The sequence below is a fragment of the Sparus aurata genome, chromosome 8, assembly GCF_900880675.1.
Source record: "Sparus aurata chromosome 8, fSpaAur1.1, whole genome shotgun sequence".
Lineage (NCBI taxonomy): Eukaryota > Metazoa > Chordata > Actinopteri > Spariformes > Sparidae > Sparus > Sparus aurata.
Genome location: NC_044194.1, coordinates 29,290,599 through 29,318,207, shown reverse-complemented (window position 1 = coordinate 29,318,207; position 27,609 = coordinate 29,290,599). Strand labels below are relative to the sequence as shown.

General features: G+C 40.9%; 1 protein-coding gene across 2 annotated transcripts in view; it reads left to right on the top strand.

Annotated features, from left to right (window-relative positions):
• Nucleotides 1-27,609, top strand: part of spon1b (spondin 1b) — a 101,330-nt gene extending 73,721 nt beyond the window's left edge. The window contains exons 8-16 of one of the 2 annotated variants that reach the window (XM_030425801.1): nt 1,561-1,762; nt 5,816-5,956; nt 7,271-7,346; nt 10,937-11,119; nt 21,393-21,563; nt 23,255-23,422; nt 23,692-23,850; nt 24,737-25,030; nt 25,117-27,609. In XM_030425801.1, coding sequence (XP_030281661.1) covers nt 1,561-1,762; nt 5,816-5,956; nt 7,271-7,346; nt 10,937-11,119; nt 21,393-21,563; nt 23,255-23,422; nt 23,692-23,850; nt 24,737-25,030; nt 25,117-25,283 — 1,561 coding nt within the window. In that variant the 3' untranslated portion in view covers nt 25,284-27,609. The remainder of the gene's footprint in view (nt 1-1,560; nt 1,763-5,815; nt 5,957-7,270; nt 7,347-10,936; nt 11,120-21,392; nt 21,564-23,254; nt 23,423-23,691; nt 23,851-24,736; nt 25,031-25,116) is intronic. The other variant, XM_030425802.1, reaches the window with a different exon arrangement.

Sequence of the window (27,609 nt, the reverse complement as noted above, 5' to 3'; positions counted from 1 at the left end):
CAGTCCACCCCTGCCCATAGTGACCACTGGCGTGGATGATAAATAGACAGTGTTTATATTTATATTGTTTATACAGTACATATATTTATAATATTTTTTGGTTCTCTTTTAACATGAAATCGGAGAATTGAAAAAATCAGTTTGACATTTAAACAGTTTGCACTGACAATGGAGGTATTGAATTTTACATCAAGTTGACAGAAAACATTTCATCCACAGTAGAGCTCCTGATAGGTGTTTTGTTCATTTACTCATCATGTTTTCTGGTGTTTTTGTGTCTGATTTTCAGTTTCCTACTTAAGTACATCTCTGTAATTTTAAATAACTGTGTAACCTTGGATTTTTAAAATGTCTGATGGCAACGCTAAAATCAAGGAAGATGTCTTTCTGTTCATGAAATTTGATTATTTGGAGATGCACAAAACATTATTATTATTAATTATTATTATTTGTATTATTTATATCTTTTAGCATACAATAATGTTTTGGTTTGAGGTTAACAAAGATATACAAAACCCTTGTTCAGTGATCCATAAAACACATTAAATTACAAATGTTAAATCAACATAATTTAAAACACTTATGAGACACATAGTTCCTTTTTCTTTTTTTCTTTTTTACAGAATTCTTTCATATTGTGACACAAAATCAGAGAGACCAAATCTTTTTTTATCGCCGGTATCAGTTTCTTCATTAGCAGGATAAATACAGTGCTTAAAAGTTGGGAAAAAAAGTTAACTAGCTATAAATTATAATTGAAATTCAGATGATATTGTGTTGCAATGTCTAGAGTTGCAGAGTCCTTTTCTTATGCAGCTCTTAAAAGCCAGACTGACTTGTCTGAATAGTCAGACACTCTTGCATCCTGTGCACTCTTTGGAATTAGTTCAAGAGCAATTAGAAACTTATCACAATTCTAGCCCTCAGCACTGCACTCTTTCTCTCTCTCTCACACACACACACACACACACCACCTAATGTACTGTATCTTTCACCAAACATCTGTTTAATTACCCCTCCTAGCGTTGTCTGTCATTTGCGATATATTGTGCCACTATTATTTTTACTAATGAGAACATTGACACACATGCATGCACACACACAGTCACACAGTCAGTGAGAGTATGAAATATTAGCTCATTTTGTTCAATTCTGCATGCAAACTCGCCTACTAAAACACAAGTGTTGGCACTTATGCCTTGGTTAAGACATCATAATTAAGATACCAAGGAGTGTTGTTTATAAAGAAACTTCAGAACACACTATTATTACCCTCAGTGTATTTTTAGTAGCTTGTGGACATTCAGTGATATTACATCATTGTGAGCTATTTTCGGCCACTAATTGGAACTTTTGGAGCTTAGCCGAGTGTGACTCAGGTCAGAGGTCATGACATCAGAATCGACCAATTAGTAAACCAAAAATTGCAGCGGCAGGCTGTTTTTCTTCAGATGCTTACAGCTGTCTCAATTAGGTCAAATTAATAATGAAGTTTATTAATCCATGTTCTTTGTTTGTTTCTTTTTGTCTTTTCTTTACATTGCCAACCACGGTCACCAGGCGAGCGGCTCCATCAGCAGAGTTTTCTGTGGACCGGACTCGTCACTTGATGTCCTTCCTCACCATGCTTGGGCCCAGCCCAGACTGGAATGTGGGGCTGTCAGGAGAGGACCTCTGCACCAAGGAGTGTGGCTGGGTCCAAAGGCTGGTGACCGACCTCATTCCCTGGGATGCAGGCACTGACAATGGTGTCACATATGAGGTAATTTATACTAATTAAGCAGATTATGTATGTATGATAGCAGTGGTGCACACCCGAGAGGTGTAACATCCAGAGTGTTCCAGCTGTGTCACAATCTGCTAAAGCAGTTGCCATCATGGAGGAAGACTGGAGAATTGGCTGAGATGGATGGGTGACGAAATAAAAAAAAATAAAAAAAACAATTCATGAAATAAGCAAGGCGATAATAGCATCAGCAAAAACATTTACACCAGGTAGTAAAATGTCATCCGTATTGGGACGTGCAATCCACGTAGGGAAGAACACATGTTAATGCATGCTATGACCACATCTGGACGTAGTCTGGCACACATCGTGTTTGTAGCCGTTAACGCAACAAGGGCTGGCATCAGTACACAACATGCCTCTAATTAATGATTGTGCCACTATTCTGTGCCACGAAAGTGCCATTTATTCAACAGGAAAGCATGAAAAATGTAGGCAATACGCCGGAAATGATGGATATACACTAAGAAATGACTCAGTGTGTGTTGCACACATCTGTGTGGATGATCTGCTGCTAACAAAGCATGTAATTAATCCAGTCACATTCATCTTCATGCCAGTACATTAAGATGGCAGGATAAACTGACATAATATAGCAGGCACAAAGATAGGAATAATCATAGACAGCTTTTCACACAAGTTTATAGCGTTCCCTCTAACTCAACAAAACTCACTGATTGTTTAAAGGAGGCTGGCACTGATTTTTCCACCACCTCAAGCTACAGCGATTGCTCTGCAGGGTAGAGATCTGATTTCAGTGGCGATAACAAGAACGCATCAAAAACACCAAATGTAAACACAAAGGCAAGATTGGATTGTGTATTATCCAGATAACATATTCGGATACAGATCCCATGTTAATACCAGGTGTAAATGAGGTAAGAAAGACTTCATTTAGCATTTCTACCTACACATCTCCTCTCACACTTATAGTATATTATAGTATATAACGGTAAGAATAGCCTGAGAAATGTACGCCAAGTTCAGCTTCATAAATGTAATGTCATAACTGTTACAATTGTTGTACAATTTGTTGTTTCCTAAAAAAAACTATTAGATGAAAAGATCAGATTCATTAATGGATCTCATATATTCAGTAGCTCACTGATGTTGGCATGATGTTTAGATGTAGCAGAGCACAAGAATGGTCTTTTTAACTGACAAGATTCCATTATAAGCTACAAACAGCCGACCACATGCATCTAAAGTTAAAGATGGACATTAAGGGTGTGCTACACCACTCAATACAGCACCAGTCTGTGTATGAGACGTACAGTATGTTAACAGTGCCTAACGTAAAGGTGTACTAAGGACCGGTACTAGTCTAATTGTTAGAGATAATGCAGTTGGCCTAGTGAAAGCTGAGGGAGTTATTGCTCACTAGCTAACAGCAGAACAGAACACTTATTTCAAACATTCACGTCACTTGACTCATGCTTGTCTGTCCCTGAGACAAACTTCTTCCTTAGTCTTTTCACCTCCTCAGAGTGAAAGGTGCTCATCCATATTCACCCAATGTTTGGAGACTACAGCAATTTATTTATAGTTTACAACCTCATGAATAAGCAAGGAGCTTATCCCGCGAGGGAGGTGGTAAATACCTTTCAAAAACTTCACCAGCATATAGACAGACCACTTTTAATTCTTCTTCTGCTGCTGGTCCTTTTTAAAAGTGGATGCAGTCTTGTCTCTTCTGGGCCTGATTTTTTATTTTTTATTTTTTTGCCTTAAATCAGATTACTTATCTCGTCTCCTTAGTTCTCTAACCCTGAGCATAAACAAAAGTAAACATAGATTAGACTGTAGTATTTTCCCCTAGTTTGCTGTTTTTTTGTTTTGTTTTTTTATATTTAATATATGTATGTGGATCCATCTTTGTGTAAAACAGAACACAGCACAACTCTGTAATGCTAGGACAATGCCATTTCCTCGGTCCTTCAAAGTCTTTAAAACTGCAGTTTCCAGGCTTATCGTGTATTCTTCCACGCCGCTTCCTCTGGAAAGTCTTCCCCTGAAAACACACTGCTTATTTCTTTAAGTTTACCATGAGATAATGCACGCATTCTACTGTACAGCAGACATAAAATCACTGCCACCTACAGACAGAGACATGGAAGTGCATGTCTTCCAGACCCTGTTCACTGCATGAAAGGCAAAATCTTTATAGTTTCTTCCTGTTTGCAGATATTACATTGTAAGCTGTAGTTTGCAATTGTCTCCAACAAGTGATGGCTCTCTTCTGTTTGGTCTCATCCACAAGAGTGTTTTTTCAACCAAAGTGTTGGAGGAGAAACTTTCAGTGAAGTTGTGACTACAAAGAGAATCATCAACATTGTTGTTACAGTGCCGCCGATGAGGACGTAACTTTGTATCTCCTCGTATACTTCCTTTGTAGATGTCTTCACCTCGTCTTATTGGGCACTCCTGCATATATTTCACCGAAAGTTGGTTTGAAACTTACAACGGCGGCGTTGAGCGAACCTGTGAGAACAAAGAGAATGATTCATGGTGTCATGTGTTTTTATCTTTTCTCTCTGTAGAGAATTTTTCAGCTTTAACACTAGCCCCGCATGGACACACGCTACCTGGAAACAATGCCATGAATCCCTAATTAAAGGGCTGTTAAAATTGATATAAATGATGCATAGTGAGATCAAACAGAAAACAAGCCCAGGACCAGATGGCTGATGGGAGAAGCAGCCACTCTTTCAGGCCCCTGACACCTACCTGCCTGCCCATTTTTGGTCCGAATAAAGTATGGAATCAATGCAGCTATTGTAATGTTTTGAATTTTCATTAACTCTAATTTGCATGCATAAATTCCTGCCACTCTACTGTTCCTTCCCTCAAGAGAAATCATGTTGTTCTCTTTTTAAAAGCCTGTTTCACAGACATGCACACACTATGTGCTGCTATTGGATTAGTATTCTTGTCCCACAATTAATTCCCATGCCCTAAATTTTAGCTGTTTAACTTTGATTACTCTAGCCATTCCTCAGAGGAAGACTCAGACTCTCTTCCCTCAGGCGCATTTGATACTCGGTGTGCAAGAGCAGATGTTTTCCTCCAGGACAATATCCGTTCCAAAACCAAGTGCGTAATAATGCTAATGTGGGAGGGTGGGAATAGTTCCCCTTCAAATCATGACCCAGTCGTCACCTGTAGCATCTTATTTGGGCACGTCCATTTCCCTCAGATCATTAAAGAGCCGTCGGAGCTAACTCACCTTTAGGTTGACATTGAAAACTCAAACAGTATCTACCGGGGGAGATGAAAGTGAAAGTGAAAGGACCTTGTAGCGCTAAAAAACCTTCTGTGATGATGCTGAGTGCAGCAGGTGTGGCTTCTGCTAGGTGTTAAATTCATGTCCACAAACTGTTTTACTTTTCTTAGATATATATATTTTTTTTTTTATCAAGCCAGGTTACTGAAGGTTCACAGTGTTCCAGAGGCATCACTTCTTTTACAGCTGTTACTCAGGCCGCTGAGGGGCAACGCAACCAGCTGTAAACACAGCACTGACACTTTTAGCAGGGCACGTTACAAAAGCTGTTGATGATGAATTTGTTAGCAGACAGTGGCTTTTAAAAACATCAGGCAGACTTGGAGCAACATTAGCCTTCATTTAAAGTTGTCTTCCTGTCTGCTTGATGAATATAAATCAAATCTACACACCATTTTGGTTTAATCTTTGTTTTGGTCTCCACCGATATCTTTTCAGACCATTATTTGGTGCTGGGCAAGTAGTGAAAATTAGGTTCGTAGAGCTTGCTGGCTGAAAACAGCACTGATGGAAGCAGTAACACTAAACAAAACTGGAAAGGTGTTTGCAGTAAAACCAAAACAATGAGCTGAAACATGCTAAAAACGCTCCATAGAGCTGAAGGGAAACAGCTCGTAGGTGATCATTATTTGTGGGTTTATGATCACAGGTTACACATTTTATACAGCACATAGTCATTTGATCCATTGTTTGAATACTAAATATTCAACACGCTCACTAACCTTTTCCTTTTTGGCCTCTTTCAGTCACCAAACAAGCCCACCATTCCTCAGGAGAAGATCCGACCCTTGACCAGTTTGGACCACCCCCAGAGCCCGTTCTACGACCCCGAGGGAGGAGCAATCATGCCTGTAGCCAGGCTGGTGGTGGAACGCATTGCTAGAAAGGTACATTGTTGTATGTGCAATGTGTGGCCGTGTACACTTATGTGTGGAATAAATGTTTAGTGACCGAAAAACAAACCTTTTCACAACAAAATTCCTTGGACTAGCAATTTACAAAACGTTCAAGCATGTTACATGACAGAGCCAAAGCAGCTGTAACCTTTTTGAACAATTTTGGAACTGGACTACAAGTACTTAAAATGTTGTATTAGTAATTGGAAAACCACAGTATAGCGTCACTTGAACAACCTACATAAGTAACTCTATAATTTCTGCATTTCTACCACTGTCAGAATTTTCACTCAAATTCTTAAACAAGTAGAAGACAGGTATGATTAAGAAAAAAAAGGACAGCTAACACAACACAATAATGTTTCATCAAAAGATGCTTTTTTCACCAAATGTTTTAAAGCAGCCTTCTTCTAAAGACTTCATATGTTTTAGTTTTTATACTTACATTGTAATTTCAAATCATGAGTGCTGCAGTTTTAATTATAACTTACACGAGAACTGTTGGAAGCTGCAGCTAATGACTTTTTAATGTTGATTCTTGCCAAACAAGTCATGATTATGTGAGTATTACTGAGCAACATCGATTTTAATACTATGTACATATAATTTCTTACTAAATGGATGTCAAAGTATTTTTTCTATAAAAGTGAAATAAAAGAACCTTGCAGGCTCTCAACAGCAAGCAGCTGCATCCCTGTGTCTGACTGTTCTCATGTTGAAACAACATGACTTTGTGCAACTAGGTCGTGAACCTATGTTAACTACTTTATTTAACATAGTACAAATATAGGTCAATTAAATTCCCATCGTAATGGTTTTACAGTAGATCTTCCCCAAATCATTTGGCTGTACTCTGGCTATGTTGATACAGAAAACATGTATTAAACCACATCCACAGTACAGCCTGACCAATACTTGATTTTTGGAGCAGAGTAAAAGTCTGTAAAAACGATGATGTCTTGTGACAAAGATACGTAATGGAGGCAGGATACTTTACTGTTTACCAAAAATGACATCAGTGCACTGAGACAGTACGCTTCACGAAGATCTTAACAGTTACGAATTACCCCAAGCATCTTTTTTTTCCTGTATTATATTCCCTCTGAAAAAGTTTGCCTCATATCGGCTCAATATATAAAACAGATTATCTGTGATGAGTTTCCCGCTCAAAGACTGTTTCGTCTTGTGAGAACCTTTGGATGCATCTTTTGGTGTGTGTGTGTTTGTGTGTGTGTTTGTGTCTGTCTGTGTGTCTGTGTCTGTGTTTATATTAGTGTGTGACCCAAATTTTCCTTGTGTGTGCAGGGTGAGCAGTGTAATGTGGTCCCAGACACCATAGATGACATCGTTGCTGATATTGGACAGGAGGAGAAGAATGAAGGTACAGTTAATGCACACTCACACAAACACACACACACACACACACACACACACACACTTTCTTGATTATTGTTATCAGGTAAAGACCCTAAACAAGATACCATAGTTAGAGTTAAGATATGATAAGTTATGATTCAACCCCTGACATTACATGATGTTACATTTCTTACTGTTCTTTAAACGTGACTGCTTCATCAATCCACTCTGTTTGCGAAACACTCACTGTAACCATGGACTCACAGCCTGAACCGACACTGTGGGGATTCAGTGTCTGATGATGCTCAAGGACACACACGCAGCTCATTACAGACACAACTGGTCTGAGCAGAGTCTCAGATGGGCTCGGGTCAGATTGTCAGATTACACATCTGTCTGGGCTTTGTCTCCTCCCTGCTGTGAGGAGGTGAGCGACCCACAGCTGCAGAGCAACACACTTGCGTCTGGAGCAGGTCCTGTCTTTATCTAACATACTTTATATTCTGTCATGCATCACAGATCCTGTCACTCTGGATCATAACGTTTCAGCAGTACAACGTATGAGATACATCAAGCTGATGTCTCTGACTGGTTCTCTTTCTCTCTCACATTTGAGGAGTCACAGGACAAAACATTCAGGATTATGACCATCCTCTGGCCTATAAATTACATTAACGCAGGGCCCTATAAAATCTGTTTTATATTTTCCCACATTCAGTTTTAATTTTTGGGAATTCCTTTTTTCCATTTTATTTTTGGGGAATTCTGTTTTTTCCGTTTAAATTTTTGGGAATTCCGTTTTTCCGTTTTAATTTTTGGGAATTCTGTTTTTTCCGTTTTAAGTTTTGGGAATTCCGTTTTTTCCGTTTTAATTTTTGGGAATTCCAGTTTGTTTTACCTTTTACTCTTATTATAATACCAAAAACTGTGTTTTTAATGTAAATGACTAAAATGTGCCCAAATTAAATAGAAATTACCTTCAATTAAGTGAGGTGACAAACACATTCTCTAAATACTGTACCGTACAGTACATTAAAGTGCCTCAAAAACATTTCGACTTCATCACATCTTCATACAGTAGTGTATTTTGTGTTTTTATGGGTTTCATTGAATTAAAACATGGTCAGCTCTCAGGCAGATCCAGAAATTGTTTGCATAACAAAATTGTTCTGAAAATTTAAGTTGTAAATATTAAAAAAATTAGCAAAGATGACCAACAAAATGAGAAATTATACTAGTGACGTTACGTCAAGTTAGCATACTAACTAGCTAGCAGTGAAAACACCTGAGCTCCCAGCCCAGGCAGAGTCAGCTAAGAGGGCTAACTAGCTAACAGTAGCTACTGTTAGCAACAGTTACCAGTCACTCTGGTATTACATGCCGATAAAATGAATCGGACAGGTGGCTAACTCTCACGCAGTACACCTTTAATTATGATTTCTCAGGTCTGCTTCTTTGCAAAACAACAGTTCACCTGGCACATAAAAGTCGTTTGGGAGCTGCTCAGCTCTGTACTGAGGGGTTAATGTCAAGTTTCTCAGTTTTTTCGCCGACGAAGACAGAGCCGTGGGCAGCCGTTTCGCCATGCTTACATTGTTTTGACAGGGGAGCTCAGTCTGTGGGGAGGGGGCGGCGGCCAATTCCACGTTTCCCTCCGCGATTCCGTGATCGCGGAAATCATAGGGCCCTATTGACGTGGGACAAACAGACTTTTATATTGAATGTGTCTTCAAGATGTTCATCTTTTTCCATTCCATTAGTCTGCTGCTGCTTTCTGTCAGGTACCCTCAGTTTCTCTTTACTTTCACGTACTTAATATCACTCAACCTCTTTCATTGCAGTTGAATTGCAAGAGATTACAATGTTTATTAACTTGTAAGGCTACATGGACCCCTGTACCAACACTGACTTTATGTTTCACAATCAAACATATAAGATTTATAAAGGGATGTGAAGGGGATATTGCATCTGTCATTCATATTACTATTGTGGATGGTATAAGCCACAACGTGCACAAAGAATTGCAAAGGGGTTTTTATTTTTGGCAATGCAAAAGTAACTCCATACAATACTTTAGACATATGTATCCTTAAACATAAATGTATTGATTCTGTTCATTTTTAATGGTGGTTAAGGGCAATGACTTCTGGGAGTCTTGCCGTCACTGGAAGTTCCAGGAGGCTACAACACCCAGCTGCTGTTCACTGAAAATATGCTCCAGCATATAACTCCTTATAAAATGTTTATGCTAAGCTAGGCTAACTGCCTCCTGGCTCCAGCTTCTTATTTAAGTGTATCTTTATGGTTCGACCGTAATCTATGCAAATAGACCACAAGACTATTTGTGGTTAATTATACACTGTCATTAAGCCCCATGACGGAATATGTTGATGTCTTTGAAACTTTACTTAAACTTTCCGTTAACTTACCAAGTGTTTTATCTTAAACCATACTGAACACAGAACCCACCTTCCTCCATATTATCTTGACGCAGATGAATGTCACATTTTCTAAATGGAAAGAAAGGCAGCAATTACAATTCCCCCAAACATATCAAGCACATTGAATGAATAGTATATTCATATTTTGCCTAAATTGAGGGTAGGCAACTTAGGCACTTTCTGAACAGATATGTAGTGAGGTATAAAGACTGTCGATGAGGGATCACCAGAGTTACAGATGTTCTCTACCTCTTTGTCGACCTGCATACCGGCTAAACAAGACAGACGGGTGCATAACGATGTTGGCGATGTGCATGGATGCTTTGTGCTTCTTTTTTACTATAAGTGGCCTCGGGTAGGGTACAGGATTCTGCAGACGTAGCAGAATTCCTAACAAGGATCTCCCGCCGCCTAATAAATGTCCTCCTCAGTCAGTCATAGACCATTTGCTTCTTCCCCTCCTCCTTTCCTCCTCTGCTCTTACTCTATCCGTCCTCTCATTCTCCCTCATTCCCCCTCTTCTCTGTGTGAGATGGCACTACAGAGGTGAGTATCTATTCCTGCTGGTCCCCTTGTTCCGCTCTGAGCTCCGCTCCTTTCACGTACAGATCAGCCCGACTGTCCTCTTACCTTCCTCCTTGCTGTCTCCAGCTCCTCTCTCCCCTCATTCTCTTCTGTCATTACACGTTATCCCAGAGAATTGGACCCACTCAGATTTGTCCCTGAGGCCTAATGGTATATTCTCTCTATCCTATGCTCTCATTTGCTCTGCCTCTCTGAACCCCCGAGAGAGCATTATTAATTGAAGCCGGTACCCCTGCTTCTTCTTGTAGCGCTGCTCCCGCTGATAATTGGACAAGGTGTTCACAAATCACCCTCTTCTCTTCCTCCCCAACTCCATCCCTCCGCTCCTTCCTTGCCCCCTTCAGATGTCACTCTGTGGCCTCTTGTGGCCCAGTACCTGCAGTAATCAGCTTTTGGATACCATGTTAAATAATCAGTCCAGTCCCCGATCCCCTCCCCTCCTCTTAACTGTGACAAATCAGCTCAGCAGCTGTACTGGAATGAAGATTGAAAAGGAAGTCTTGAAAAGCAAATTTAACTAGCGATAAAGATGTGATTTAAATGAAGAATATCAGAATTCACTGAGCAGCCCTGTGTGTTTCTCTCCTAGACGACACACCGGAGACTTGTATCTACTCGGGCTGGTCCCCCTGGTCGGCATGCAGCAGCGCCACCTGTGAGAAGGGCCGCCGGATGAGGCAGAGGATGCTGAAGGCCCAGCTGGACCTCAGCGTGCCGTGTCCACATACTCAAGACTTCCAGCCCTGCATGGGGCCGGGGTGCAGCATTGAGGGTAAAAACACACACATATACATGCACACACAGATGACAGTACATTAGCTGCTTAAAAGGTATGAGAGTTATTCACCTGCTCCCACTGGAAAATGTCAGCAGGGACTTTCTTCAGCGAGACTCTCCACTGTACTGGCTGTAAGTGGTCGTCGGCGCTCGTACTGCGAAGAGGCTCATTTCTAGAGCCATATAGATATAATTAATGGAGGATTTGGAAGAGAACAAGCATTCTCAGCCAGTTTTCCTTTAATAACTAACCTTTATTTGACCGTGTGGAAGCACTTCCAGTAACAAAGCCAGAGTGGGAGAGCAAATCATTCTTCATTTCCCTCATTACAGTGAGTGTAACTGCTCTTTAATTCGCTCTGAACAGGGCCAAAAAGGAAGCCGTATCTCACTAAAGGGCATTAACGCACATAAAAACCCGGAGCAAGGCATTTTTTTCCGAATTGATTTAAAAAATGAGTCCAGCAGCTACCTTAGGCTGCTGTCAACAAGCAGAAATATTTCAAAACGTGCTGGGAACATAAATATGGTTTATGAGTTAAACTTTTGAGCCACACTAATGCTGGTGCTCTGAGCCATGTATACCATTTTGGTCCAGACGGAATTTTCCTGACAACTATTGCACGGATTACCACAAAATTTGGTACAGACAGTCCTGTTCTCCACAGGATGAATGAGTGTATTACACTGGTTTGAATTTTCTCACGGCCTAAGCTGTATTTTGTATTTAGTGTTAATTAGCAATTGTTAACATGCTAATCCAGTAGAATGAAATGGTGACATGAGGAACAGCATCAGCTTCCCGCATGTGCTGCTGTAAGAACGGTGGAACGCTCACAGGCTGGTGTTCGAATTTAGCTTTGTTTTTTTCGTTTTTTCGGGATTTTTTTTAGATGTTTCTGTTGATGACGAGCTGATCATTTAATCAGGTGTATTGTAGCAGCATAATAGCAGTGATCTATTTTCTAAGTTGAATGTGAATTGCTTTCTCTCATGTATTTATGACTAGACAAAATGTGTTTATGTGCGTTGAACTGATTGAACTGGTTTCTGAATATTTTTCTATGATTTTTTTTTCTTTTTTCCCCAAAAAACTTCACAGCTCAATAACACTCACTCATGGGGAGATTTACCAAGGATATATGGCCCTTTTAAGTCATTGAACAGTCAAACTGCACTGTAAATTGTGAATTTGGACACATACAATGTATTTTTAAGCTGTTTTCTGTTCAGTAGATTTGCAAGAAGGCGATGGAAACTCTACAAATATCTACTGCATATTTGCACGACACACTGGGACATATGAGACGTATCTTGTGGGTCAGAATAGGCAGAAAAGCATGCTGGCTTGCATCCTGCAAAATGCGACTAAATGGCATATTGCATTTCACAAACTTAACATTTGGACACGCTAGATATTTATCTGGCATGCTGAATAGTATGGAAGTTTGGGTATTGCAACACAGGGTACGTCTGAAATGTAACATCATTGTAAAACTGAAAATGGCAGCACTGTTAATCCAACGCACGGAGGGCGAGGGACTCGAGTCAGGTTGAAACAGTCATTGAGAGAGGCGAACACCCTAGAAGGGGACAGAAAATCATTGAGGCGTGGTTCAGACGGTGAAAACACCTTAGATACAGTACAAGAGAACGATGAATCAACAGACACATCATTGTCAAGTTACCTAACAGTGGGTCTCATTCAAGTTTAGCAGCAGGACTGTTTACCTTTCCGTTCGTTCAGTGCAAAATAATGAAGTGGCCGCTACTTTTTAAGTAAGCCTGTTGTAGTTTTTTTTTTATTATTTATTTACAGAAACGATAGAGGTGAAGGAGCTTTGAAAGTTCTGGATTTTTTCACGACATGTTCGATCTGTGATCTTGTTTTAGCTGATAACGAAATTCTATTGAAATGATATTTCAATCAAGCGACTGAAGTCAAGATAATTGTTTCACACGACAGTGTGATAATTAAGTCTTGACAGAAAATCTTTAACTGTACGGGAGATTTTGTTATCAGTGGTCGTCTGCCCTGAGCAGCAGAGAGATAATTCCTCAGACACTGGTGATGGGGCAGCTGACTGGTGATGAAAGTTAAGTACAAATGCAGCATGAACGTATTAAAGGCAGAGAGAGATTCATATTGACATAGACAGCAGCGGGATGATGGGCTAACAGTGTAGGCGTGTTGCTGTGCTGTTGGATGAGCTGAATATACAGCCCCTGTTATGCCCGCCAATGTAATAATGTCCACAAAGGTAATTAATTACAAACGTAATCAAAATCTGCAGCATTTAATGTAATAACCCCACCAATGTAATACATTTTCCACAAACATAACAGCCGCTGCCTACTACAAACGTAACACGTGATTTCCCACAAATGCAATAACTATTACGGCTGCAGGGATTTATTACGTTTGTGAGGAAGTGAAAATCTTTATTGTAACAACTTCCCACAAATGTAATAATACAGTGAATAATGGTCATTGTGGTTGTTGTTTTTTTGTTTGCCTATACACCTACTAATGCTACTGACCGTGGGTGCAAAATCCAGCTGCTGAGTCTCGGCTCCACTATCACACAACGGATCCCCCCCCTCTTAATTGATTTATGGCATATAAATAAACAATAGGACCTGTGTCCACATCGAGAGAAGTTGTGCTGCTACTCTGAGCGCTTCGAGTTGAAATTCTCTTGACTTTTCAGAAAGTTGCTGGTGACATCAGTTTTCTTTTTTCTGGACTAGCCAATAACATTCACTGTATTTTTGTCTCCCACAGATCTTTTCATGCACCTACATCCTTCTCGCTCTGATGTCAAATGAAAAGAAAAACGGATAGTGAACCACAAAGAGGCGGTGTCGATCATACAGCGGCGTGTATTGTTTTTTCTTGTTTCATCTCAGCGCTTTTCGGCCAGCAAAAAACAGCGTGCGGCCACGGGCCCTGAGGATGAGAACGAAAGAGTGGACGCGTTCACATTCCAGTTATTTGAATCTTTACTATCAGTGTGATCACAGACAAGCTACGACACTTCTCTTAATCTTTATTATTCAGTTTTCTTCTTCCCTTTTTTGACGCAAGTCCTGATGTGTGACGACGTGTGATGTTGCTAAAACCTGCAAAACTTTTTGTTTGATGAATCTGAAAGGGAATGGCCTCCTTCAGCAGAAGAGACTCGACTATCTCAGTCAACTTTACGTGCGTACTGAGGTGACACACATGCAGCTACAGGCTCCATTTAATTATTAAGCTATTAACAAAACTTTGATCTCTCAATGTTGTCCTGAGCTCTTGCTTAAAATATTTAATTTAGGAGACTTTTGATCACAAAGCGAAAGGTTTAACAGCTTCTTCGATCTTCCGCCTTTGCGTCACAGGACCGCCCAGAGTGTAGAGCACTGGTGTTTGGAGACCAGTAAAGTATTTCTATAATGCTGGAAGTCGTGCAGATTTTCTCTCCATGAGCACAGAACAAGTATTGAAGTGTAGCCACAAGCCTTTTCTCTCTCACAATGTCAACATCTTACTCAGTTGAGGGTTTATTGTATATGTCAGATTTAAATCATAATGGATAGACAGCTCACTGTCAAGCTTTGGATCACTGCAATACAAACAGGCTTAATCCTCAGCTGATCCGTTCTTCAACTTACAATATTCAGGTTTGGAGAGTGGAAACAATCTCAATGTAGCTTTCATTCGTGAATATCTCATAAACTATACGTGCTCTGCTAATCATGCTTGACACACAGGTGCCCCACGGGCATATGTTAAACATAGGTCAGTTATTAGGTATTCTACATTTTGGCTGATAACTCGTGAACCATTTGGAGTAGAAGAAAGATTTTGTTCAGTGGGTTCCTTGGAGGCCACTTGAATTGGATCCCCCAATATTTCTGGCAATTTTAAAACATTTTTAAAAACCCCTTTTGCCTCTTTTGGCACCACATTTGGTACATACCATATTTAGATGAGCACAGACAAAGCTTATCTGTTTGTTTTTTGTTATCACTCACCCTGTTATTGGTTATCAAACCATAATTTAAGACTGGAGTAGCCTACTGTTGGTATGGGTGTCATTCACTTACCAAAGTAATATTTAACACCATATCTTTATTTTTACTTAAAGGTGCACTACACCTTGAAATACATTTCAATCAGAAGTTTCAATCATTGGCTACTTTTTTATGCCTTAACAAACTAAATATACATCAGTCTTTCTTTGTTTTCAGGACTGAGTAAACTGAATAAACAAACTGACCTTAAAGGACAACACAGTTTCACACTGTTTTACTATGTGGCGGACCCTGCCACCTGTACAGCTTCATACAGTGTTCTAGGACCTTATTTTTCTGTGAGAACAGCTTTTTTATTCAGTTATGGAAACAATATATATTTCACATTTTTGTATTATTCCCTCATTAATGTTGTTAATACTAAAAATCTGAGTTTGAATGTCTCATCCAAAACGACACAGTGCCCCTTTAAGTGTTACTTTTGGGAAGTTTTACAACACTGTATATCAGACACCGACACATGTCACCTCTCTATGTTCACATCCTTATTACATACATACACTCACTGTTCAGGGTTAACCTCTGAACTTGTTGAACTCTGGCAAAGATATGCAACATGCTTATCTAGTCAATTACATTTCTTTGAACTCCAGAAAGTCAAACAAACATAATTGTATTGCCGACCTATCAACACAGTGATCCTGCGTCACGCAAACAAGCATTTCTTTTGCTGTAATCCTTTCAGAGTCGGGGCGATCAGTGAACCCTCAAAATAATGAGCAGATTAAAGTTTAGATGTTTATCTCATCCCGACTATACAGAGTCAGTGACTGTGGGTGGTTCATTCTGGCTTAAATTGATGGAATCTGGAGAAAACACAAAGCTGCGGCCTCATTTATATTTCATGGCCCGGTGGGATTATTTTATCCAGAAATTTAATTGCGCAGCCATTGCATGACAATAGGGGTTATTATTGTAGGGGATTACACAGTGTTTGAAGAAAACAGGTGAAACAGAAGAAGCAGGTGGCAGCCCAGTGATTACAAGGAGAATCTGTAAACTGTGAAAGCAGAGGCTGCCTGTGAAGGCCACACAGCTCCGAATCTGTTATGGCTACAGCAGAGACAGAAAATATGCCACAAAATACAGTAAATCCCTAATTACACAGTGTAAGCACTGGTGATTGGAAACCTTAATTATTTCGCTGATACATAACAGATTAACTGGATTAGCTGTTGATGCTGAGCGTCCTCCTGCAACCAGGCTGCTTAAACCAGGATTTGATGTTGTTTGCCTTTGACTAAAAGAAATCAGCGCACCATGCCTTCATCGTTGTTGTTAAAGATAACAGGGACAACAGGAGGATCGTGTACGTCCAGGAATCTCATTAAGCTGCGGAAACAAAGTGAAGACGCCAAGGCACAGGCGTGTTTAACAAAGCGGAGATTCGTGGTTCACGGTAATCCAAGTATCAAAGCAGCTGACAGATGTGTTTTAAGCAAATTAGCGTTAACTTTTTCGCCAGTTTATCGTGGCTGTTGTCAAAGGGGAAGTTTCTCTCTCTGGTTTTCATCGAAGCCGACAGTTTGATGCTCTTTTGCTGCGCTGCAATCCCGCAACAAACACAAGCATGAATCCCCAGGAGTTTTGCTTTTGTCCAATTTCCAGTGAAGTTGTCAGTTTGGAACAAATGCTGCGAGGCTGCACAGTCAGCGTCTGTCTTCCCCCTCCTCATTCTTCCTTCTCTCCCAGCATGTCTACCAGCTATCAGAGGAGTGGAGCTCAGGCTGCTCAAGGCTGAGAGAGCTTCACACACACACACACACACACACACACACACGCACACACACTTCCAGCCTTCACTGCTCCTCTTATCGATTATCAGACAGCAACATGGATAGCATTTTGTTCCTGGGCACCTCTCTTTTGTTTTCATTTAGCGCTCCGTTAGCGTGCGGTGGGAGATTGATAATTGCAGGGTTCATGGTGGGGCTGAGCAGGGACCGACGCCCGGGATGATTAATATTCCTGGGAAGCACTTTGGCTCTCAGGAGGCCTCTTCCGAGCTGGAGATACCTGTATCTTTTATTAATGATTCGCTTAGTTCTGCTTTATTAGGCCACAGGCGGTAAGCAATGCTGATCTCAGTTTGTTGGAAGGCAGAGTGTAAGGGAGTCAAGTGTGAGTCAAAGAAAAATCCATGCCAAGTTGCTCAAAGTTCATCCATCATTTATAAATAATTTTTGCACAATTGCTCAAGCTCATTTCCAATGTAGGGCTTTTGTCCAAAGCGACTTACAGTAATTCGTACATGCATTCATACTGCCATGCAAGGTGCTGACCAGCACATCAGGAGCAGTTTGGGTTTCAGTATCTTGCCCAGGGACAAAGACCAGCGACCTTCCAATACCAAGACGCTGGCTCTACCCTTCAGCCACAGCCAGCCGCAATTTTTGCCCTCACCACTCCTTTTCACATGCTCCTTTGACCCTGAGGACAGAGTTACAAGGGGTATTAGTAGATATCTGCCCTGTGAAAGACCCTCATACATCACCTTTAGTCGTCAATGGCGTTTACATAAACAGGTGCAATCGGACATTTACTGTATGCTGTGAGCTCTCTTACGTTGCCGTGGCAATCCTGGTGTTATCACACTGCCATTTGTCATTTAGCTCACCCTCGTCGCCAGTATATAAGGTGGTTAACGTTTCTGCAGATACATCCAACTTGGTACATGTCAGAGGCTTGGACAGAGATGTACCCTGGTGAGGATGTGCCATATCACCTTCATCTAAATTCTTTTATTAGTTGACGTTCACACCGGGAGATGGAGGGGATGATGTTAGAGTTAGAGGCCACAAGGCCGCTAAACAGGTGACTGTAGCTGGAGTATGTATGTTTCAGCCTTTGTGTGTGTGTTACTGCTGGATATTATTCACTTCAGCCTGTTTGTGCCGACAAAACCGGATGTTTTTAGGAGACCGTAGGATATTTCTAGCCGTGTTTGTGGTGACTAAAATCATAGAGATTTCACAGTAAGGCAGGAACCGGACAAGACTGTGGGACATTTTCAGCCGTGTTTGATTTTCTCCATGGGAAGTCGAGCCAGCTCATGACATGTTTGTAGTGACGAAACCAGGTGTTTTTAAGGAGACCTCGGGACATTTTCCAGCTCTGTTCGTGGGGACGGAAAAACAGGTATTTTAAGCCAAAGCAAGGTCCTCACCTTAACCAAGGGATAACCGACCATAGCTGCCACTTTCGTTCAGACGTTCAATTTGAACCTTTCCTAGATGTGCTTAGCTAACATCTGTTCTGGTGACTGGGTTGAGTTTACCTTACGGAAAAATGATAACATGGACGCTCACACTTCGTTCACAACTACATGCTATCAATCATGTCATCGAAGAAAAACACCAGTAATGTTAGCGGTGTTTTATAGGCTAACACCCACCCTGCCAGACTGCACTGATATGAGAGGAGCAGTACCGAGTATGGTGACTTCAGTTAAGTTCTGGGCATCATACGCCTTCAAGGGGCGGGATGCAGGATTCAAATACGTCAAAATGCAGGACTGTCATACAAAAATCACCAATAACAATGGAATGCTGCCATGACATCAGCAAATGCGTGGCACTTGTTTTTTGTTATGAAGAAAGGACCACTGTGCCCTACTACCACACTATCCAAAAAAGAATCAGGACATCGTGCACCTTGGCGTGAAGGCACAAACGGAGAGGTAGGGCTTATTTGGTAGGAGGAAGGGGTGTATTATGATTGGGCCTTAATATACCATCTGCAGCAGGACAAAACTGTCAGAAGAGGTGTTTGAAGGAGACAGCAGTAAAGGGCTGTCAGACTCGTACAGGGACTCTCTGTAAAGTGAAGAATGGTGAGATCTTGAAGTGCCATGCTGGCTAATAATGATAAAAGACACCAGAGCGAAGCCTTGTTAAGCCTGAGAAGCTGCGGTTCACTTTCAGCCGGTCATACATATTGACTCTCACTCCCTCAGGCGCATGCTGTGAATAGAATTGTCCCTCAGGCAACTCGCCTTATTAAAAGAGAGCCGAGGCACTTTCTGAGGAGGAGCTTTTTCATAACGGCACCTTCAACTTTGAGGTCACTTAAGGGCTGAAGTCCCAGCCGCTGGTGGAGAGTGCGGTGTGAAGGGAGAGTGTCCTGTGACTGGAGGAACTGGGTTCAAGGGTCCGTGTCAGGCATCCTCCTTTTTGAAGGGCTCTTCAGCACTTAGTGTAGCCAAAACAGCTCAGCTGAGAGGGTGTCAGACTGAACATCTGAAGGTGCTTGGTTCATTCCTGGATTTGGCAAAGTGTTGCATTACTGCTGTCAAAACTCAACACTGCATTAGTTTCCAAATCGCCATTTCATCGATTAATTTTAAAAAAGAAAAACAACTAAATAAATGCCGTGATAAATAAATAAAAACAAATACATATTTTAAAGATAGAAGCCTGAAATAATACAATTGCATAATCTTCCTTCCTTCCTTCATTATTGTATGTCCTAAATAAAAAAAAATGTAATTGATAAATAAGTCCTTTTTTTTAGCTCCATATCGTCAAGTCATAGCACAGATTGGTCAGTAATCATTGAGTCAGTGGCCTCTCATGAAGGCCGTTCAGTGTGTTTCTTTCACTTATCACTTTGCTCGATATTTAGGGAAATCCAGGATTGTAGGCACTGAATTGAATATATTATTTAGAAATCAGAAATCAGAAACCCCTTTATTAGTCCCGCAAAAGGGGAAAATTGGTGAGTGATAGTACAGTTCCATAAAACAATAGACAATAATGACAGTAGAAAATAAACAATTTAATGAAAAGGTAAGAAGGAGCAGAAATAGAAATAGAATTGTATATACATTATATGTACAAATATAAACAGTGTAATTATAAACAGTGTGGGCAGTGTATTTTTTTTTATTAATAAATAATACATAGGAGTATGAAAATTGCCCAGTTAGTGCAAACCAAAATGAGAAATCAGTTATGTATAGAGTTTGTATTGCACCGTGCACAGTGAGGTCTATTGGGAGCAGTGCTGGTTTTACAGTCTGACAGCAGCAGGAAGGAAGGACCAGTGATACCTCTCCTTCACACACTTGGAGTGTATCAGTGTATTGGCTGAAGGAGCTGCCCAGTGCTGTGATAGTGACCTGCAGGGGGTGGGACTCCTTCACCAGCTTGTCCATCATCCTGCTCTCTCCCACCACCTGCACTCGGTCAAGAGGGCATCCCAGGATGGAGCTGGCCTTCTTGATAGGTTTATCAAGTTTCTTCCCATCTGCTGTTGAGATGCTGCTGCTCCAGCAGACTACTCCATAGAAAATGGCTGATGCCACCACAGAGTCATAGAAAGTCCACAGGGTTTCCCCCTGCACTGCAAAGGACCTGAGCTTCCACAGATTAATATATATTTATAAACCTGTGGTTATGGTCAGCCTGCCGATAAAACACAGCCCACCTCAGTGAGAGTGCTAAAACACCTGCAGCCGCTTTAATAATCAAAACTTTTCCCTCAAGTATTTAACTATAGAAATATCATTAAATCACTGCAGTGGCCTGCGGGCTTACAGGGTGTTTGATAAAATAATTATGAAACACAGCTTTAAACATTCAAAGGGGCTAAAAAATTTTAAATGAAAAAGCAGCTGCCAAACAAAGTGCAACGTGACTCCACAGTTAGTCTTGTTCCGACGGAAACAGAGAACGAAAAGCACAAACACACTCTAAAGATTTCTCAGTGTTGAATCCACAAGAAGCAAAATAAAATATTCCAAAAAAGAGCGCGGCCTTTGATTCTTCACTAAAGCATTACTTCAACTGTTATACAGGGTTACAGGGTTACCATTATGTCATAAGGCCATCCTGTCTCATGGGGGACTAACAGACCAGCACATGGCTGAGAAAAGGTGTGGAGGAGAAAGAATCCAAGAGAATAAAAGCTACAATTGAAGGATAATGATTGTGATGTATGTAAAACTAAATTCTTCAATGATGACAATTTTCCAACCTTTCAAACCCGCACTGTGTATTTATCTTAGGCCCACAGAACCAATCACAATGTTTGTTGACGATAATTTGTAGAAAACCTCTGCATCATACAACCTTTTCCATTTTGTCATTTCAGTGATACATAAAGAAAATGTCTAGATGTTCTTCTATTAGTATCTGTCGTATGATCGGCATCGCTGTTGTGTTTCTTCTTCTTTTCCCGGTGGACAGAGCCGTCGACGTGTATGATGTCAGAGTGGATCAGCTGGTCGGCCTGCAGTGTGTCCTGTGGGATGGGGATGAGGTCTAGAGAGCGATACGTCAAACAGTATCCTGAGGACGGCTCGCTCTGCCAGCTCAACACCGAGGAGACGGAGAAGTGTGTGGTCAACGATGAATGCTGTGAGTCTTTCTTTTTGCTCGGCTGTGTGAGTTTGTGTATGTGTGTCTATGTTACAAGGTTAAAATCAGATTTTAGAATCAACCAACTGTTTCAAATGTCTCAATCAATGATCATTTTTTTCATAATGCACCTTGATCATCAGTTCCTTTAATTTGTGTCATCTTCATTGCATTCAGCTGTATGTTGAAATGTGAAAAACTCTGCAGTTGTGTCATCGTGAGTCATGTTCAAGTGTGCTTTTGGTGTGTTGGTTTCCTATGAGTGACTTTAAGTTTATTCAATTACAATTTTCTAATCACTAGAATTCAAACAGTATTTTCCATATTCTGGAAAGTCATGGACAATAAGTACATTTACCCTAAGTACCTTACTTCTTACTTTCCCCAAATATTTGTAGTTTATACCGATACCCCTATACAGTTAAATCCATTACAAAGCGTACTTACAAGATTAAGAGTTTATACACAAAGCATACACAGTAGTATATAAAAAGTAGGTAAAATGTGCAGAAATATCAAAACAATATCATCTTACACAATGCAGTATGAAAGGGTGTAACCAGTACTTGGTAAAAGACCATTTTGACGAGTATTTGTTTTCCTATTGTTGAAATAGTGACAAAACAACCAACAAAAATGTAAATATATATATATATATATATATATATATATATATATATAGCAGAATATTAATATGAATATTAAACAATTATATATATATATATATATATATATATATATATATATATATATATATATATATATATATATATATATATATATATATATATATATATATAATTGTTTAATATTCAGAAAAAAACATTAAACGATTACAATGATTGATATTGAAATCTGGGAATATTAGAAAAGTCCAGGAGTAAGGATTATCTAAAGAAGGTATTTTTGGTGAAAGTGTGTGTGTGTGTGTGTGTGTGTGTGTGTGTGTACACCTGTCTGGATATTTCTGTTAGAGGCAGTGAGTGGCATGTATCCATGTCCAGTGATCCTGGTCATGTTGGTGTGAGAGGTGTGTAGAGTAAGGAACATGAGCAATGTGAGCAGTGGAGAGAAAATAAAAGAAAGGAAAAACGAGGCATACTGGTAATCCTGTAGTGGTGCCCTATATGATGTGCCTGCTGAAAGTATTACTTAAAGTACTACTCAAATGGCACCCGAGGTTGCAAAGTGCTTTACACTGAACAGCAACACAGGAAATACAGATTCAGTTTAAGAGTACTGAATAGAAATAGAAACAGAAAACAGCAAAGGCAGTGTAAGGTTGGACTGACAGAAAACACATGAAGTCCAGTAAATCATTTTGAAAAATAGCAAAATTCATTCTGTGGAGTCAGAAGAAAAATACTCACAGCATCATCATCAGTTAATTACTAAAATCCCATGACTGGAGCTCAGCTCTGACAAAGACTGCTACAGTTTAGGACAGTGATACACTATTACCATGTTTTTAAAAGACATTTCAATCATCATACATTACTTTGAGCCATGATATACTGAAAAATGATCCGTTCTGTAAAATTAAAGAAGATAAATAAAAACGTACATTATCATTCTCTGATTTTACTTTAATGGTCCAGCCACCAGTGGGTGTCTTTGTGGCGAAACTTGGTTAAGAACAAAATACTAACATGCGTATATATTGTGTTGCTGTGATTTTGTCCTCCCCGCAGCGCCCAGCAGCTGTGTGGTGACCGAGTGGGGCGAGTGGGATCCTTGCAGCGCCACCTGCGGGCTGGGAATGAGGAGACGCGAGCGCATGGTGAAGATGCCGCCTATAGACGGGTCCATGTGTAAAACTGAGGTGGCTGAGGTGGAGAAATGCATGATGCCGGAATGTCGTGAGTTATCAAATATTCATTTCCTTTTATTTCCGTGGTGCTGCAGTTTTATCACGCTCACATCATTAGCTTATTACTAAGTACTTAAGTTCAGATCAGTACACCGAGATGAGTAAGCAAACAGATGAGTTTAGTGTGAATCAGGTTAGATAAATAATCATCAGTATGTTTTATTACATAAAGCGCAGAACTAAACAACAGCTCCAGCTGTTAATCAGCGCTCACTGTCGTATGTGTGTTTGTACACGTGTGTTCGTGTTCCTCTGCAGACACCATCCCGTGCATGATGTCGCCCTGGTCCGACTGGAGCGAGTGCAGCGTGACGTGTGGGCGGGGCATACGAACACGTCAGAGGATGCTGAAGTCGGATCCCGCAGAGTGCACCGAGGAGCTGGAGCAGACGGAGAAGTGCATGCTGCCCGAGTGCCGTAAGGACAAACATGCCTCTTTTCATTTCCTCACCATCATTTCTAACAGCAGCGGAATGTAACTACGTATGTAGCTCACCCTGATGGATACTGTGGTGAGAAGAAAACTGTTATAATGGGACTAATTGCAGTAACATTATTTCCTTTTACCCACACAAAGCACCTCTGTTAATCTGGATGTCAACAGTGGCCCAGCCTCACTTCCATATATCACTTGGCCCCATGTCTTTCCAATCCCTATAGCCACTGTGCATTTAGGTAATCATTTAGTATGCCCCCTGCCCTTCTCCTCTGACCTTGGTGATATGCAGAGCAGTATGTCATGAGGTGGCAGTTCTCAGAAGTTATTGAAAACGCTGGCTGTTGAGCGGACCTGAGAACTGAGATACAGATGATAAGTAGCCCTGCGTTAATGACGCACTGTGCACTGTGTCACGTATTTGATTTGCCAACTCAGCATACTGTAGCAAAAGTTAAGACAGGCTCAATTTTCATGCCTGACTACCCAGCATTGTAATCCTGCGTTTTCACACGCAGGGTCACCATTCATCTGAATGTGGGCCTCAGTGGACGACACAGAATTAGTGATTGGAAAGAAATGAATCTAAAAAGCCTGCAAATTTCTGTTTAGTCACACTCAAGCTGGGCAGACACTGTGCCGATGAGGCTGGATTGCATTTCAGCTGCACCTGACCAATTTTAGAATTGGGCTCAAAGTCTGCCAGATGAGTCGCTGTTTGATGTGCAGTGTGAGGAGGATCCAAACGCTCGGTGAATCACCTCAATGATCGATGCTCTAACTGATGGACGATCTGTCTTTGGACTGTGAACTGAACTTTCTCTAACATTTCCTTTTGTTCTCCCCTTCTTCTGTTCTTCCTCGCAGCCGTTGACTGCATGATGTCTGAGTGGTCCGAGTGGTCCGAGTGCAACAAGTCCTGCGGTAAAGGACACACCATTCGGACCCGTATGGTCAAACTGGAGCCGCAGTTCGGTGGCAGCGCTTGTCCCGAGACCATCCAGAGGAAGAAATGCAAGATCAGGAAGTGCCGGACGAAAACAAAGGAGGAGAGAGGAGGAGGCGGAGGAGGAGGAGGAGGGGGAGGAGGAGGGGGAGGAGGAAAGAGACGGAGACGGGGTAAACAGGGAAGAGATTCAGCGGTCGAGGAGCAGCCGGCAGGTTGGTTTAGATAATCTGTTGTCATCAATATTAAAGGTGTTACCTGGGAGCCGAGTTGAGATTCTGCTGTCTGTTGTCGGTCCCAGCAGGTTGCAGGATGCAGCCGTGGACCAGCTGGACGGACTGTACCAAACCATGCGGAGGGGGGATCCAGGAGCGTTTCATGGCGGTGAAGAAAAGAGCCAAAGGCACTCAGATGGCCAGCTGTAAGGACCGGAAGGAGATCCGTGCCTGTAACGTTCATGCCTGCTAGGGGGCACTACTGAGCAAAAGAGGAGCAACAGGATGAAAACATGGGTTTATTTGATAACGATGATGCTGGGGATTAACTTTTAGTGTACAGGGAGGTGAAGATGAGGGGTTAGTTTGACACTTTGAAAAAAAGGAGATGGGTTTGTGTAAGTAGAGGGGAAGAAAGGAGGAAATAAGGAGAAGATGATAATGTGCTGTTTAGTGAAGCCATTGTAGGCATGTAGTTAACAGGCCTGACTTTTACTTTAGACCACAATGGAAGTATTAGAGAGTTACGTCTGTGTCCTGCAAAAATATCCACTTTTCAGGAATCTTTAGAAAAATAAACAGTCGAAACATTCAATACTTGTCTGTTTATTCAGTAACATTGGCCCCAGGGGTCTGAAATAGGGTTGGAATTGGGATCCTTGTATTTCCCGCAAATTCTTGTTAATCTGCTGTGAATGTCCTAGGAAAAAAACAAACAAAACAGGAGCCTGCGCTTTTTGTACTCCTGGTACTGACACAGAGATACCCTCTCCAAACAAAGCCGCAGTCTGGCCTTCATATTGCATTGCAACTGTTATATGTTTCACTTTAGCTTCTAGATACAATAATACGTGTAAACAAAGCAAAATATACCCATATACCCACACAGGATGATTAAACATATACAACCCCCATTCCAAAAAACTGTGAGACGCTGTGTAGAACCTAAATAAAAGCAGAAAGCAGTCATCATTTTATGAAGTGTTCCTTGGGCCTTTATACAGTCATGTACCTCGCCTCATCCTTTGCACGTAAACGACTGAGCCTTTCCATACCCAATCATGACACCATCACCTGGTACCAATGAACCTGCTGACACGTGGAAGGTTCCAAACGGGTGTTTTGTGGAGCGTTCCACAACGTCCCCAGTCTTTTGTTGCTTGTTTGAAACGTGTTGCTGCCATCGCAGCAAGTACATAGTTACAAAGAGCAGTGAAGTTAATGAGGTCAAACATTAAATGCATTGAATTTGTACTGTTTCCAGATGTGTACGTTTCAAAAACGAAGAAGAAATCATCCCAATCTGTTTTATTTGTGTTTTACACAGTGTCTACCTTTTTTAGGAATCCGAGTAATATCTGCCTGAAGTAGCCACAGATATCGTTTAGGACAAGACTGCAGGCAATGTTATAATCTGTTGTATTTACAGGTTGAAAAAGACATTTGTCCCCAGACTTTAGCCCTGAAGGCAGGAGGCATAATTACATCCATAAAAAGGCACCGAGCTTGGGGAAAAATATTGTCTTAAGGAAAACTAATAAGCTTCATACACGGTGATTACAGCTCAAACATTAGTAGTCTGCTGAGAGGACACACACAACTTCAAATATGAAGCAAACGCTGACCAAGTCTCCATGTTAGTAGTAGCTAGGTAGTGCTTCTTAAAACACAGACAAATTTATTTTTGGACCAATTATGGACTATGTTAAGTTGAAAACTGTCACTTATTGATAAAAAAAAGATAATAAAACAGACTGAACTGAAGATGTAGGAATTTTTGCAGGACACGGATGCTCATACAGCAAGTCTCTAAAGACGTATGGATGTACTGTATATCTACTATCTAACCAACACTTATACATGACACGACTATGTAAGTACTAAAAACCACTTTCCCTAATAGAACGGATACATTTAAATGGAGATGTTTTATACTGTTCCGATTAGTCTTTATATACTGTACTGCTGTTTATCTTGTCGTTTCAGCTGATGTAGCATTGAACCTGCGATAGCTCTCGCTCCGTCAGAAGATCTTGTTTTTAGCATGTGCAAAGATGATCATGTTTGGTTGAACATTCTGCTTCTCCCTGCTGTAGATGTTGTCTAGAACAGATAGCTAAATGGCCGCCTGCCTCCGAAAAACAAGCGGCGCCTCCGAGGTGTCACGCCTCACACCGCGTGCCGCTGCAGAGAGAGTTTGGATGGAGAAACGCTGCAGGGGTTTTCTTTCCTACAGCATCACAAACTGTAGGACAGCTCAACGTACAGTCGACTGTTACCGGGGGCCTTGGTTATGACACACTTTATTCTCATGTATTTGTTTTTTAAGTGGGCTTTTCGTTGTATTGCCATGATGAGAGTGACGTGTAAAATCTTTTTTCTAGAGTGACTTTAGATTTTGTTTCCTGTTTGAATAAGAATGTCATCACCAAAGTTCTATTTTCTGTAGATGTTTTCTTGACTCGGTTGCCTTCACTCTTTTCTGTTTTCAGGCCTCTTTCTTGTATTTCTTTGCCTCTGTATCACGTGACTATTTTCTAAGAAACCACCTTTACAATAAAAAAACTGTAAATGTGAAA